Source organism: Octodon degus, unplaced genomic scaffold, assembly GCF_000260255.1.
Source record: "Octodon degus isolate 3935 unplaced genomic scaffold, OctDeg1.0 scaffold00112, whole genome shotgun sequence".
NCBI lineage: Eukaryota > Metazoa > Chordata > Mammalia > Rodentia > Octodontidae > Octodon > Octodon degus.
This window is the reverse complement of record NW_004524688.1, coordinates 7,232,927-7,244,810: the sequence shown is the minus strand read 5'-3', so window position 1 is coordinate 7,244,810 and position 11,884 is coordinate 7,232,927. Positions and strand designations below refer to the sequence as shown.

Genomic DNA, 11,884 nt, shown 5'->3' with positions numbered 1-11,884 from the left:
CCCAGACCAGAGCTCATCTATGGTCAGCCCAGACCTGGGACATCAGCCCCCATCCCTCCTCTTGCTGTTCGCCCTAGGTCTGGGTCAGCAGATGATGTCTCCAACTTGCTTCGCATATTATCCGTGGCTGCTGTTGTGCTGTGCTTAACTACAGGGCCACAGGAAATAAAAAGGAAGGCAAAGATACATCATGCCACCTGTACTAAACACGGAAAGCTGGTGCCACTAAACTACTATCAGATAAAGCCAACGTGAAGGCAAAGAAGCACTTCTAGGGTCAGAGGAATGGTTCATAATGCTACGGGTCAGTTGGCAGGGAGTCCGCATTGCCCTAATGGGTGTACCTCTAACAATACAGCTTCAAGATGCAGAAAGCAAACATGAGCAAAGCACAGCAAGCAAGAGACGATGCACAAATGCAGCAGGGGATTTCAGCCTTCCTGTCTTCGGTGCTGTAGAGCACGTAGCAAAGAAGTCAGTACGGCTGCAGCAGCCAGGAAACAGTGAATTCCCAGGACTTCTGTGGTACACATACCACCCTGCATCTGACAACTGCAGACCAGTCTCTTAAAATACACAGGTGTACTATTAACCAAAATTGCCCAAATGTGGGGTCATAACACAAGTCTCCATCAAGTCGAAGAACTGAAATAACATGGAACATATCCCACGACCCCAGGGAAGGTAAGCCAGAAATCAAAGATGAAGAAAAGCAGTGCAATCTGAACAAACCATGGTTCAAAGAAAGCACTATGGAAATTAGAAAATATTTTGGACCTAAGGATAAGGAAAATACAACACACCAATCCTTGTATTGGCAGCCCCAATTATTGAAAGGCAAAAGGGCTGGCAATCAACGATCCATAAATAAGTATCCTTCTCAAGAAGTTAGAAAAAGAACAAGTTAGACTCACAGAAAAGAGAAGGAAGGAAATAAAAGGCAGGAATTCTGAAACATTAAGTGCCCTGCTTTTTGTTCCCTCTCCCCCTGCCCTTCCCATCCCCCATGGTTGGGAGGGGAACGGAACTGGGGGAGGCAACCTAGCTCCTGAGGTGGCAAAGATGGAGAGTCCCAGGTGTGTGTCCTGCCAGGTGACGCCCAGTCCTGCCTCCCCCTACCCTGTCTTCTCATCCATCAGACACTCGAAGTACCTGCAGCAGAAGGGGCTGGAAGGCCGAGGCATCGCATTATGACCTGGGCTTTCTAACAACTACTCCAGAGCCCAGGGCCAGCCCCCACTAGCTTTGCCTGGTCCTGTCATCATCAGAAAGCAGAGGGCCAGGGATGTAGCTGCCTTTGCCTGTCTGCAGAGGTCACCTTTTGCTCCCATCTGCTCAATACCTTACCTGCAAAAATCCCTAGTTTAGCAATCAAGAGTCACTTCCCCCAGCAATGTCTAACATCAGGGATTTTTTGCTGCAGTATGCAGTTGTACCAGAAAAGCAAGCCAGTCCCCCAGTTTGGTCCCCTCACCACTGTGGACCTGGTCCTCTCGGGCTATAGCTGCAGCTGGAGGCACCGGGCCAGACCCAGAGCCTGACAGACTGCAGCTCCCCTCAGAGGCCATGCCCCCCGTGGCACTCACTCTTGCATCCAGGGCTTCCCTTCAGAACCTCTGGCAGAGGGGGGCAGGCTGCAGGCAGGTGGGGAAGGGCTCAGGGCAAAGCTGGCCCAGAGCAGAGGTGGTAGCTGGGACGAGAGGCGTAGGAGGTTGAGGTTCTGCTGACCTGTGTGTGCTCTTGTGACAGACCCTGGTGCTGCCTCTTCCAGCCAAGCCTCCATTTCTGCCCTTGGCCTATGTGCACAGGCCTCGTGCAGTTTGCACTGTCTGAATTCCCTTTTGACTTGGGCTATGCACTCAGAACTTGGGGATGGAAGCTGGTGGCCCTGCACCCTGTACCCCCTGCCACGGAGGGACACTCTATCGTTTGCAGTCTCTGCACACCAGAACCCAGCCTGTGATCAGGAACCATGCCAGCTCTTCTCTGGGGACAAGAAAGAGGAGATGGCTCCATGTCCAGGAGTGACCAGCCAGGGTCTGGGCGGAGCCACAGGTGAGGAAGACTTCAGAGCAGGCCCTTGCAGCAGGGCCAGACGTCACCAGCAGCAGGGGTCACCTGCGAGCTACAGGGGTCTTCCCGGGATCCTGGGCACCCTGCTGCAGTGAGGCCACAGAGGTCCAGGACGATGGGTCTCCCCGATGGAGGCTGGGGTGGGTCAGCGGCATCGCAGCTGACCCAAAGCCTGGTCCTGGGATGATGAGGCCTTCCTGGTAGTCCCCTCCCTCATTTCCACCTCTGTCCGCGTGAGCTGCAGCCCTCACTTCTGCCTGCCAAGGGCCCACCCAGCCAGGCACAGGGTGCTCAGCTGGCTCTGCAGTGGCACTGCCACATGCAGAGGAGCTACTCTGTGCTTGAGGATGGACTGGTGCTGCTCAACTCACAGCAGCCTGCCCAGTCTGCCTTTCTGGAGGGCTCCAGGCTGCTACACCTCAACGGTGAGGGGGTGGGGAAACGCTCCTTCCAGGGGGTGAGATCTGAGAGTTCCCACCCAGCCAGGCCGGGGACAAAGGGTACTCTGTGCTCAGGCTGGACCAGAGGCTTAGGGCCACAGGGCAAGGCAGGGCACTGGAAGGGGGAGCTGTGAGAGAAGGGGGAAGAGAGCAGGGAGGGACAGGAGCCAGCTCTGTGACCACGGTTCCCACGCCTGGCCACACTCCCATCCTAGCCCACAAGAGAAAGGCAAGCTGCACGAAACACTAAAAACCACTCCTCTTTTACTGTAAAACATGGCTGCAAACACTCTGACTATAGGCATCCTGAGGAAGAATGGGCAATGATGGGCTCACCCAGGGCTTGCCCCCCCTAGTGCAGCACGGTGCTGTAGTGGGCACAACCTGGGACCCCCAGTCACAGGGCCCAGCACCCGCATTGGCTTGTCCTCTGTCCCACAAGTGGCATCACTTGGCACTCAGAGGTGGCTGCCTGTGCTGCTCCAGTAGCTCCTCCAGGTGGTCAGCCCGCCTCACCGCGGCCTGTAATGCACCAGGGTCAGGTGTGGGGCCCACCGCAGGGACAATGCAGGGTGACAAAGGGCCTCTCAGGGACCCACCTCATGCTGCCTCCGGAGGCTGTTCACGGCTTCTTCCTTCTTGGCCAGGGCAGTCTTCACCCTATGGCACAGTACAATGAGTGCCCCTGTAGTACTCACCCTCGACTGCGTATCAGCCTCCTGCCATGGTCCCTGCTGACCACAGCCCCCAAAACCAGCCCCTGGGCCACAAAAGAGGCCTCCGTGGGAATTAGAACCAAAAGTGGGGGTCCTGGAGTGGCTCGGGATGGGGCCTCTGCTGAGATAGGCATGAAGTCTCCATGCCCCCTATCAGGCCTGTGCAGGAGACAGGGAGGCTAAGGGGACCCTGGGGGCACACTGCTACCTTCCCTGTGCTTGCCCCTTCACACAAGGTCTGCCCCTCCTGGGCCTCCCCCTTGGGGCCTCTGGGCTGCTCCCTGGAGCTGGGGCCACATAAGCAAAGAAGGCATCTGACCCAAATGCCAACCCAATTGCCCTCTTTGGCTGTCCCTCTGGCTTGGCATTGTGGGGGGCCTGCCTGCTCCCCTGCCTATCCTACCCCCCATTCAGCCCCTGCCATCCCAGCTGCCCACCTGCGGTGCACCTCATCCAGCTCCAGCTGCTGGCGAGCCTGCAACTCTGCCAGCTTGGCCTTGACCTGTCGATTCTCCTCCTCAGATGCAGCCAGCCGGTCAGCAAACTCCTGGCGGACCATCTGGGTCACACTGCTGCGCTCACCAGACAGCTGTGCATTCACCTGGGGACAGGACAGGCAGTGGGAGGCTGGCAGTGGGGCTGGAGGGCTGTGTATGCAGGAGAGGGCTGGGGACACTCACTGCCCGCACATCCTCCAGCTCCTTCTCCTTCTGCCGCACCAGGGCCTGCAGACGCTCCTTCTCCCCCTCTGCCTCCCCCAGACGCCCCTTCAGCTCTGTGCACCGCTCCTGAAGCTTCCGTTCTGACTGCTCCAGTTCCGAGAGCTCGGTCTCGTACTTGTCGCGCACACGCTTGACGCTGGCAAGTGGGCAGAGGGGCAAGGTGGCAGGGGACCTAAATAATCCACTGCTCTCCACATCTCAGCCCCTGGACCTCCCCTGGCCTTGGCCACCCAAGGCAGCCCCAGCTCACAGGCTCATGGCAGGCAGGGCCTCACCGGCTTTCAGCTGCCCTCTCTGTCTCCTCCTTGGCCAGTGTCATGTCAGCTTCCAACCGGTGGATAACCAGCTCAATCTCCTGGTCCCGTCCCTTCCGGATTTCCTCTTTCAGCTCTCGTTCCCGGTTCAGGAGCCATGCCTCCTGCAGGGACACATGGCTGGCTCAGGAACTGCTATCAAGAGGGCAGGGGACAGGGGAGGGAAAGGCAGGGACTGCCACACACGGCTCCCCTGCTCTGAACCACAAGAGATACACAGATTCAAGGGAACAAAGGGGCCTGGCCCTGCCTTGGGAGGAGGGGGGTTGTCCTGAATAGGACCTAGTGTGGACATGGGACAAGAAGGGCCTGGAAAAGAGGCAGACACTGGCAGGGCAGCCCCTCAGCTAGTAAGAGTGTGAATGGGGCTAGCTCAAGGAAGCAGCTAGAAATCCTCCAGGAAACACAGGAGACCAAAGCAGCAGCCCCTTAGAGGGCTGGGGCCAGCTGGTGCAAGGCCACAGGTGGGTTGACTCCTGGGGACAAGGGCCACAATCCTGGTTCCCTCAGCCCAGCCCCATCCAGGTGCTTTCTGTCTCCTTCCCAACTCCTTAACCTTCCTGGAGCCAGGTAAGAACTGGGACAGTAGCACAAAAGCTCAGGATCAGCCTCAGCCCTAAAACAGCCATGCGACCTGAGAAGCAACCCCCCCACCCCACCCAGGCCCACCTCCTTCTTGGCACAGCTGGCAACCCATGCTTGTCGCTCCAACTCCAGCTGGTCCTTCAGGGCCTTCAGCTCCATCTGGTCAAGGATAGGGACAAGCCATGGCAACCACCTTGTGGCCTAGTTGGTTCACAGCCGTGCCCTCTGCCCCAGCCACAACCCTGCCCAGGGCCCAACCTGTTCAGGGCCCTGAACACCCACAGGGCCCCACCCAGGGCCAGCAGCCTGCAGAGTTAAGCAACAGAGACGCTGCCCTACTGGATCCCAGGCTGGGCACAGTGCTCCAAGGGGGACAGGGAGAGAAGACCTGGTGCCGCTGCTCTTGCTCCTCCCTGCCCTTCTCAAACTCGGCCCTCAGGGCTCTGGTCAGCGCTGAGCTGCTCTCCTCCAGCTCTGCCCGCTGCCTGGAGGAAGGGTGTGGGGTCAGAGGGCAAAGGGCCTTGGAAGGGGCCAAGCAAGGGGTCCCTATGTGAAGGGGCTGTGCCCTCTATGCACCTGGCTGCTTGCTGGCCCAGCCGCTCCCTCTCTTCAGCCACCTCACTGTACAGCCGCCGTCGCTGCTGCTCCAAGGCCCGCTGTTCCTGCTCCAGGTGCTGCTCAAACCTGCGGGATGGTGGGACTGGTTCATGCAGGCATGGCCAAGAGCCCCAGGCCACTGATACCTACAGACATGGACCATCCCTGGCCATGGTCCTGGCTCACCAGGTCCAGAGTCTGCAGACACAACTGGTCACACCTTACATACGCGTTGGATTAACTGCCCACTCTGGAGCTGAGGGATGGATGAAAGAGGTGGCCCTCGGCACCAGAAGTGCTGAGAAGCTATGTGCCCAAGGGTTGGAGGCTCTGGGGCCACTATGAATGTCTGGACATCTCATGAGAACTACAAACCCAATCTCTCACAGGAACCCCTCACTGCACCTGGCCAGTGGCTGGGGGACGGACACTCAGCCCAGTGCAGCCCACTAACTGTCGCTGTGGGAGGCAAGAGTGCTGCTCTGGGAGCACAGCTCCTACACCATTTCTGGAGCCCACACAGTTCAGAAATGCAGTGGGCCCAAGCCTTAGGCTGAAGGTCCCACACAGGGACACCCACCGCTGCCGGGCACGCTCGCGTTCCTGCTGGCCCAGTGCCTCCTTCTCCCGCTCCACATTCTCCCGCAGCTCCTCAGCCTGGCGCAGGTAGCGCTGTGCAGCCTGCTCCTCACGCTGCAGCAGCTCTGCTTCATGCAGGTCCCTGAGCCTCCGGACTTCCTGCTTGTGCTTGGCGATGAGCTTCTGGATCTCGGGCTCTAGACCTAAGAAGGGTGACCAGCTGCAGAGGAGGAGGGGGGTCCCATCACTGGAACAAGGAAATGGGGGACCCCATCCTTTGATAGGACCCCACCTCCCACTGAAAGGACGCAGCCCACCACGGCCACTCAGGGCCCTGCAGAAGCAGAGCTGAGTGGAAGTGCCCAGGTGGGGGAAGAGCCTGGGAGCCCTGGTGAGTTCTGCAGCTGGAGCCACCACACACCCCTCCCACCACATCTCTCCCAACCTATGGTAAGCACACCCCCACCCAAACCCTGTGCTCCAACCACTGGGCATCCCCGTGAGGGTACCCAAGGCTCTGGTACAAGACGCCAGGCCAGAGGAGTCTTGCACACCACTGAAGCATGCACAGCTCCTTCAGACACCAATCCCAAGAGCCCAGATCTCCTCAGCCACCTCTTCCCTGCCCTTGCAGCGTGTCCTGCATGCCAATTGCTTATTAACCCTGATTTCTCCAAGCTCAGCCCGTGGGGAGATGCTGCTCCCAGTGCAGGCCTCTCTGGCCAAGGCTGGCACAGGCTGGTGTGGGCCCTGCCGTCTCCTGTTCCAGGACAGCTACTATCTCTAATGTTGCTGCCTCTCCAAGGAAGGTCTTCTGCTAAACATGCAATGGAAGCCACTGCTCACTCTCCAGGGTCCCCCAGTAGCACCCACCTCTGATGGTGGTCCCAGCTCTGATGATGACCTCCTTGGTCCCCTCCCCCAAGTAGCCCCGACTCTGACAGTGACCTCAGTCTTTCAGGGACCACACCTCTGACAGTGATCTCCTTGATCTTTTTGGTCTTCTCATTGATCCACTTTTCCCGGCGGACTTTCTCAGTGGCACTCATAAGTTCTTTGAGTTTCTTAATCTCCTAGGAGTGGGAACACAGGAAGTTGAAAAGAACAGATGCAAACAACACACCCTGCCCTTTGTCATGTCCTGGGTTTGCATACCACGGAGCTCCTCTGTCTTCCCAAAGGGACAAGCTAGGCTGGAGGCTGGGGGCCTCTGCTACCATACTTGAGAGGCAAGAGGGACGGTCAGCAGCCTGCAGAAGCCCCGCCACAGACACTCTGGGACTTGCCCAGAGCCAAAGTTCTGCTTGTGGCTGGGAGTCCTCAACCCTGGGTGCCAGCTATGGACACCAGGACCTTTTAGAATTCCAGTATCACTCCCAATCTGGGCACAGGTCTGGGGTGGGCCTATGGGAAGCTGCGCCAGCCAGGCTGACACAGTAGGGAAAATTAGCAGGTCCCACTGCCTGGGGACCCATGCTGGTTGGAGCAGACTTGGACTCCAGGGTCCACAGCCCACTGCCTTATGAGAAGGGCCAGGCAGGCAAGTGTCTTCACACAGGACTCCTCAAGGCCTAGCTCTCCTGCACAGTGAGAACAGCTCAAGGGGAAGGAGAGGAACTGGGGATGAGTACTGGGGAACAGCTCCCCATCTGGCCCCCTCAGCCCATGTTCCTAGACTGCTGCTGTGATAGCCCCAGAATCTGCTGTCTACCACCCGCAGGGCCCCAACATCCTGACGTGGGAGTGATACGCCTCCTTGGTATCCTACTCCATTCTAAAGCGCCCTGCCTGGCGGCACAAGGATGAGGACCAGCCCGGCTCACAGTAGGATGGGGGTCACACCAGCTCATGCTGCTCCTGCATCTGGGCCAGGCGCTCCCGACACCGCTGGTCCCCCTGCTTCAGTTCCGCCACCAGTGCCTCACACTTCTCATTCAGAACCTTCTTGTCTTCGATCAGCTGTGACAAGGTGAGGAGATAAGGCTGTGTTAAGAGCCCACCCCAGGGGGTGCTCCCTGGGGCCACCCCCTTCCTCTTGCTATGACTGGACCCTGGGGTCAGTGGGAGCACTGCATGTGCATATGACACAGGGCTCCACTGATGCCTAGTCTCAACCCAGAGAATGGAGCAGATGCCAGAGAAGTCCCAGTGGGGTCGGGAGGCTAGGCCCTGCCGTGACCACAACCAGAATCTTCCTAGGATGAGGAGCACTGCGGCACCTACCACCTGCTCCATGCCTACCAGGAAGCACCTGTGAAGCTCTAGGAACCACCCACCAGGGGCCCACATCAGACTCCAGAGTTAGACGGCTCAGATGAGCACTGAGCAGCAGTCACTGGGGCACTGCCTCCTCCCAGACCCCAGGCCTGGAGTCCTCTCCAGAACAGGAGCCAGCGGGCAGTGACCAAGCAGCGCAGCAGCCCAGCAGCCCCTTCAGCCCAGGCGTGGCCTCCTGCACTGCCCCTGAGACAGCATAGTAAACGTCTGAAATGTGCGTCCAGGGTGCCTCCCACTAGCCAGCCAGCTCCAGAGCTGCCAAGTCCCTCTCAGGGACCTGCTCGCTCTCCCCTGCCCAATGCTCCTGCGGCCCACTGTGCCCAGCTCGAAGGAGGGCAAGACGTGAGTGACCTCTGGCTGGCACTGTTTGATAGAGGGACAGGGACAAACATAGGAGACCCTGTCTGGGACCCAATCCTGTCCCTCGGACCCAAATCCCATACTCAGCTGTGGGGCAATGTCACCTGGTCAATGAAGGTCAGATGCCGCTGGATGGTGGCCTCATAGTGCTCCTTCTGCTGCCGCAGCTGCCGGCTCAGCTCCTTCTCCGTTTCCTTGACCCGTCTGACAGTGAGGTCACGCTGCTGTGCCTGTGGGGGTACAGAAGGGAGGGAGGGAAGAGCTGGCACCAGGTCTCCACAGAGTCAGGGCTAGGTACTGATATCCATGCAGGGGAGAAGGCAAGACAGGGCCTCTGGAAAAATGCAGCAGCCCTGGCTTCTGAGGCAAGGTGCTGGCAGAGGCCAGGCTCCCCCTGGGACAGTGGCACCCACGGCCCTACCAGTGCTTTCTGCAGCAGCACCATGGCTTGCTTCTTCTCCTCCACTTCCAGCTTCAGCCGCATCACGGACGCATTCCCCCTGGACACCAGCTCCGGATGGCCTCGCCCTGCCTCGGGCACCTGCCTCTGCTACATGTCTGAGCGTCAGGCAGGCAGCCCGTTGCCTACTACCCATCTGGCGGGTGGCTGGGGTGGCCAGGGACATGGTGTGACGCCCTGTCTGCCCCATCCTCTGTGGGGAACCTTTGCTTCCCCTCAGAAGGACCAGCCAGTCAGAGTGAAGGACAGGGTGACAATACCACTGCACAGAGGCTGCTTTCATTACCCAGGGGAGCGATCAACCACTAAAAAGGTCACATCTCCTGACCTTTCTGCCTGTAAATAGTAAACCCATTCCTGCTCCATGCAGCTGGCCACTGCTTGTCATCCAGGGCTGACACAGCCCAGGAGACATCAGGGCCCAGGGGTGCCAAAGGGGACCCATCCCAAGAGGACTCTTCCCTGCCAGCCTCTACCCCTTCTCAGAGCCCAGGCCCTGAGGGTCTGGGGCTTCTGTGTGTGGCCCTGGTGAATGGCCAGCTCCCACTGGGGGCCCAGGGGGACGCTGCCTAGTGATGGCCTCCTGCAGGGGGACGAGGGAGCAACTAGTGAGTGCCCACCTCCCTCTGAGGGCCCAGCCGGCTCTGCTCTGACTTCTCCATCTCGTCTAGGAAGCTCATGATGCTCTGCAGCTTGGCCTCTGAGAGGAGTGTTCCGTCCTCAGGGGGCCCAGGGGGTGCACTGAGTTTCCCAAATTTCTCCAGGTTGTCAGCTGTCAGGGAGCTGGTGTCATCTTCCTGTGGGGTTGGGAATCTAGCTGTTTGGGTAGCCAGAGAGTTCTGCCAGGAAGGGCAGGAGGGGGAGAGTTGAGAGGCAGCCAGGCCTGGGTCTGGGGGAAAGGGCCTCTCCAGTTGCCCCAGTCTTGGGGCACAACACTGGCAGAGAGGGCACCCGCCCTGTGGGTTACTGTGTACCTCAACTGCCAGGAGGCCACAGATAGGAAGGGACAGCAGGGCTCAACCAGGACTTCTCTATGCCTTGTTAAGTGGCAAATGACCCCTGTAGTGACCTCATGATCTGTGTGGACGGCAACAGAGCCTGGGCTGAGGTGAGTGGGCATGTGGGCTAGTCACCTCATCAATCCAGGCATATTTGTCCTTCTGATAGGCCCTGGGGCGGGGCAGTGGCTCTGGCTCCTCCTCTAGCAATCGTAGTGAGTCCAACAGCTGATCCAGGGTCGCCCTGGACTTGGCCCTGTTCCTAACAAGGGCCACTGTCTCCACATCTTCACTGGCCAGATCCTGAGAGTGGACAGCCTACAGCAGACAAGCAGAGAATGAGAACCCAGCTGGACCTAGTGGCTAAGATTTCACATCTCAGCCCAACCCAGCAGCATGCTCCCTGCCCCGTTCCACCTGGGAACATGTCTCAAGGGCCCTTTTCTGGGAAAACAGGCTCAGCTACTGGGCCTCTCACTGGGCAGCCTGGTGGCCTTGCTGTCCCCTAGTCTGAGTTTCTAGCTCTTCTTCTGTGGATGGAAATACAGGACCCTACCCAGGGCAAATGTGAAAATCCAACCAAAGTTCAGAGCAGTTCCAGGAGACCATGCCCCAGTGAGGGCTTCCCAGGTCACTGGCTCATCCTCAGCTAACTCATCCCCCTCCCCCAGGCAAAACATATAAGGGCTCCATGGCAGAGGTGGGGGCAGGGAAACTGGGCTCAGCCACCCCTGCCACCACTCGCCCTATGAAGGTGACATCAGGAAGCAAGGCTGTGTGCAGACCTGCAGCTTGTGCTCTGGAGATTGCTGGGGCTCTGGGGATGAGTTGGAGATGGGCAGGCAGGGGTCCCTCGGACTTGCAGGGTGGATGGTGGCACCTGCATAACAGAATACAGCACTGTCCCACCCAGGGCACTAACCCTAAGGAGCCCTGGGAAGGAACCAGGTACGGGGAGGCAGGTGTGACTCCACAAAGCAGAGACACTGGGGAGCCTTAGCCTTCAAGGTGTGGGGCTGGAAGAGCCAAGCAACCCCTGGGCTAGGGTCTCTGCCTGCTGGGTCCCTTGTCACAGCCTGGGCACCTCAAGTCCAGTCTATGAGTAAGTAGGGCAGGAGTGAAGACAAAGGGCCGGGGCTGGTGAGAGCCAAGGCCCCGACTGTGCATGTGGAAGCCACTAGCCAGGCGCAGCATGGGGCCCTGAGAGCATGCAGGCTATGCCACACCACCTCCCCATCACAAACCTCCTGAGGCTGACCCACAGTGCTCACCAGAGTTGCTGGCCTTGAGGCCCTGGGAAGCCGTGCTGCCTGGCATCAGGAGAGGCCTCTGGGTAGGCAGAGGCCGCCCTAGTGTTCTGGTTTCTGGGCTTTTCTTGGGCAGCTCAGCTTCCCCTGACTTCTGGGCTCTCTTCTCCCGCAGTTCCTGCAGAATAGGAGGAGGTCTCTGAGCAGTCCCTGGACAAGGATGACCCCTCACCCTCCTGTGGCCAGCTGTCCCCAGGATCAGTGCCACATAGTCAGGATGGGGTGTGGGAAGGTGTAGGGGCCCCTGCACCTGAATGGCCGCCCGCCTGGCCTGGCGAGCCTTCTCCTCTCGGGCCTTTTTCCTCGCCACTTCCTTCTGCCGGTGTAGCTCCAGGAGGTTCCCACCACCGAGTCGCTGTTGCTGCTGCTGCTCCTGCCAGGGAAGCCAAAGCCATGTGGTTTGAAGATAAGAAGATGGACAGAGACCCTGGACCAGCTAGGAAGTTTCCACTTGAG

At 59.0% G+C, this 11,884-nt stretch overlaps 1 protein-coding gene across 4 annotated transcripts in view; it reads right to left on the bottom strand.

Annotated features, from left to right (window-relative positions):
- Positions 1–2,766: 2,766 nt before the first annotated feature.
- The window catches only part of Cep131 (centrosomal protein 131), a 28,014-nt gene continuing 18,896 nt past the window's right edge, over positions 2,767–11,884 (bottom strand). For 2 of the 4 annotated variants that reach the window (XM_023699303.1, XM_023699305.1), the window contains 18 exons: positions 11,679–11,803; positions 11,393–11,546; positions 10,907–11,001; positions 10,257–10,439; positions 9,744–9,920; positions 9,085–9,213; positions 8,768–8,893; positions 7,869–7,985; positions 6,997–7,099; positions 6,028–6,229; positions 5,427–5,534; positions 5,239–5,335; positions 4,935–5,009; positions 4,227–4,369; positions 3,910–4,087; positions 3,667–3,830; positions 3,113–3,173; positions 2,767–3,035 (listed from right to left, as the gene is read on the bottom strand). In XM_023699303.1, coding sequence (XP_023555071.1) covers positions 2,961–3,035; positions 3,113–3,173; positions 3,667–3,830; positions 3,910–4,087; positions 4,227–4,369; positions 4,935–5,009; positions 5,239–5,335; positions 5,427–5,534; positions 6,028–6,229; positions 6,997–7,099; positions 7,869–7,985; positions 8,768–8,893; positions 9,085–9,213; positions 9,744–9,920; positions 10,257–10,439; positions 10,907–11,001; positions 11,393–11,546; positions 11,679–11,803 — 2,312 coding nt within the window. In that variant the 3' untranslated portion in view covers positions 2,767–2,960. The remainder of the gene's footprint in view (positions 3,036–3,112; positions 3,174–3,666; positions 3,831–3,909; positions 4,088–4,226; positions 4,370–4,934; positions 5,010–5,238; positions 5,336–5,426; positions 5,535–6,027; positions 6,230–6,996; positions 7,100–7,868; positions 7,986–8,767; positions 8,894–9,084; positions 9,214–9,743; positions 9,921–10,256; positions 10,440–10,906; positions 11,002–11,392; positions 11,547–11,678; positions 11,804–11,884) is intronic. The other 2 variants (XM_023699302.1, XM_023699304.1) reach the window with 2 other exon arrangements.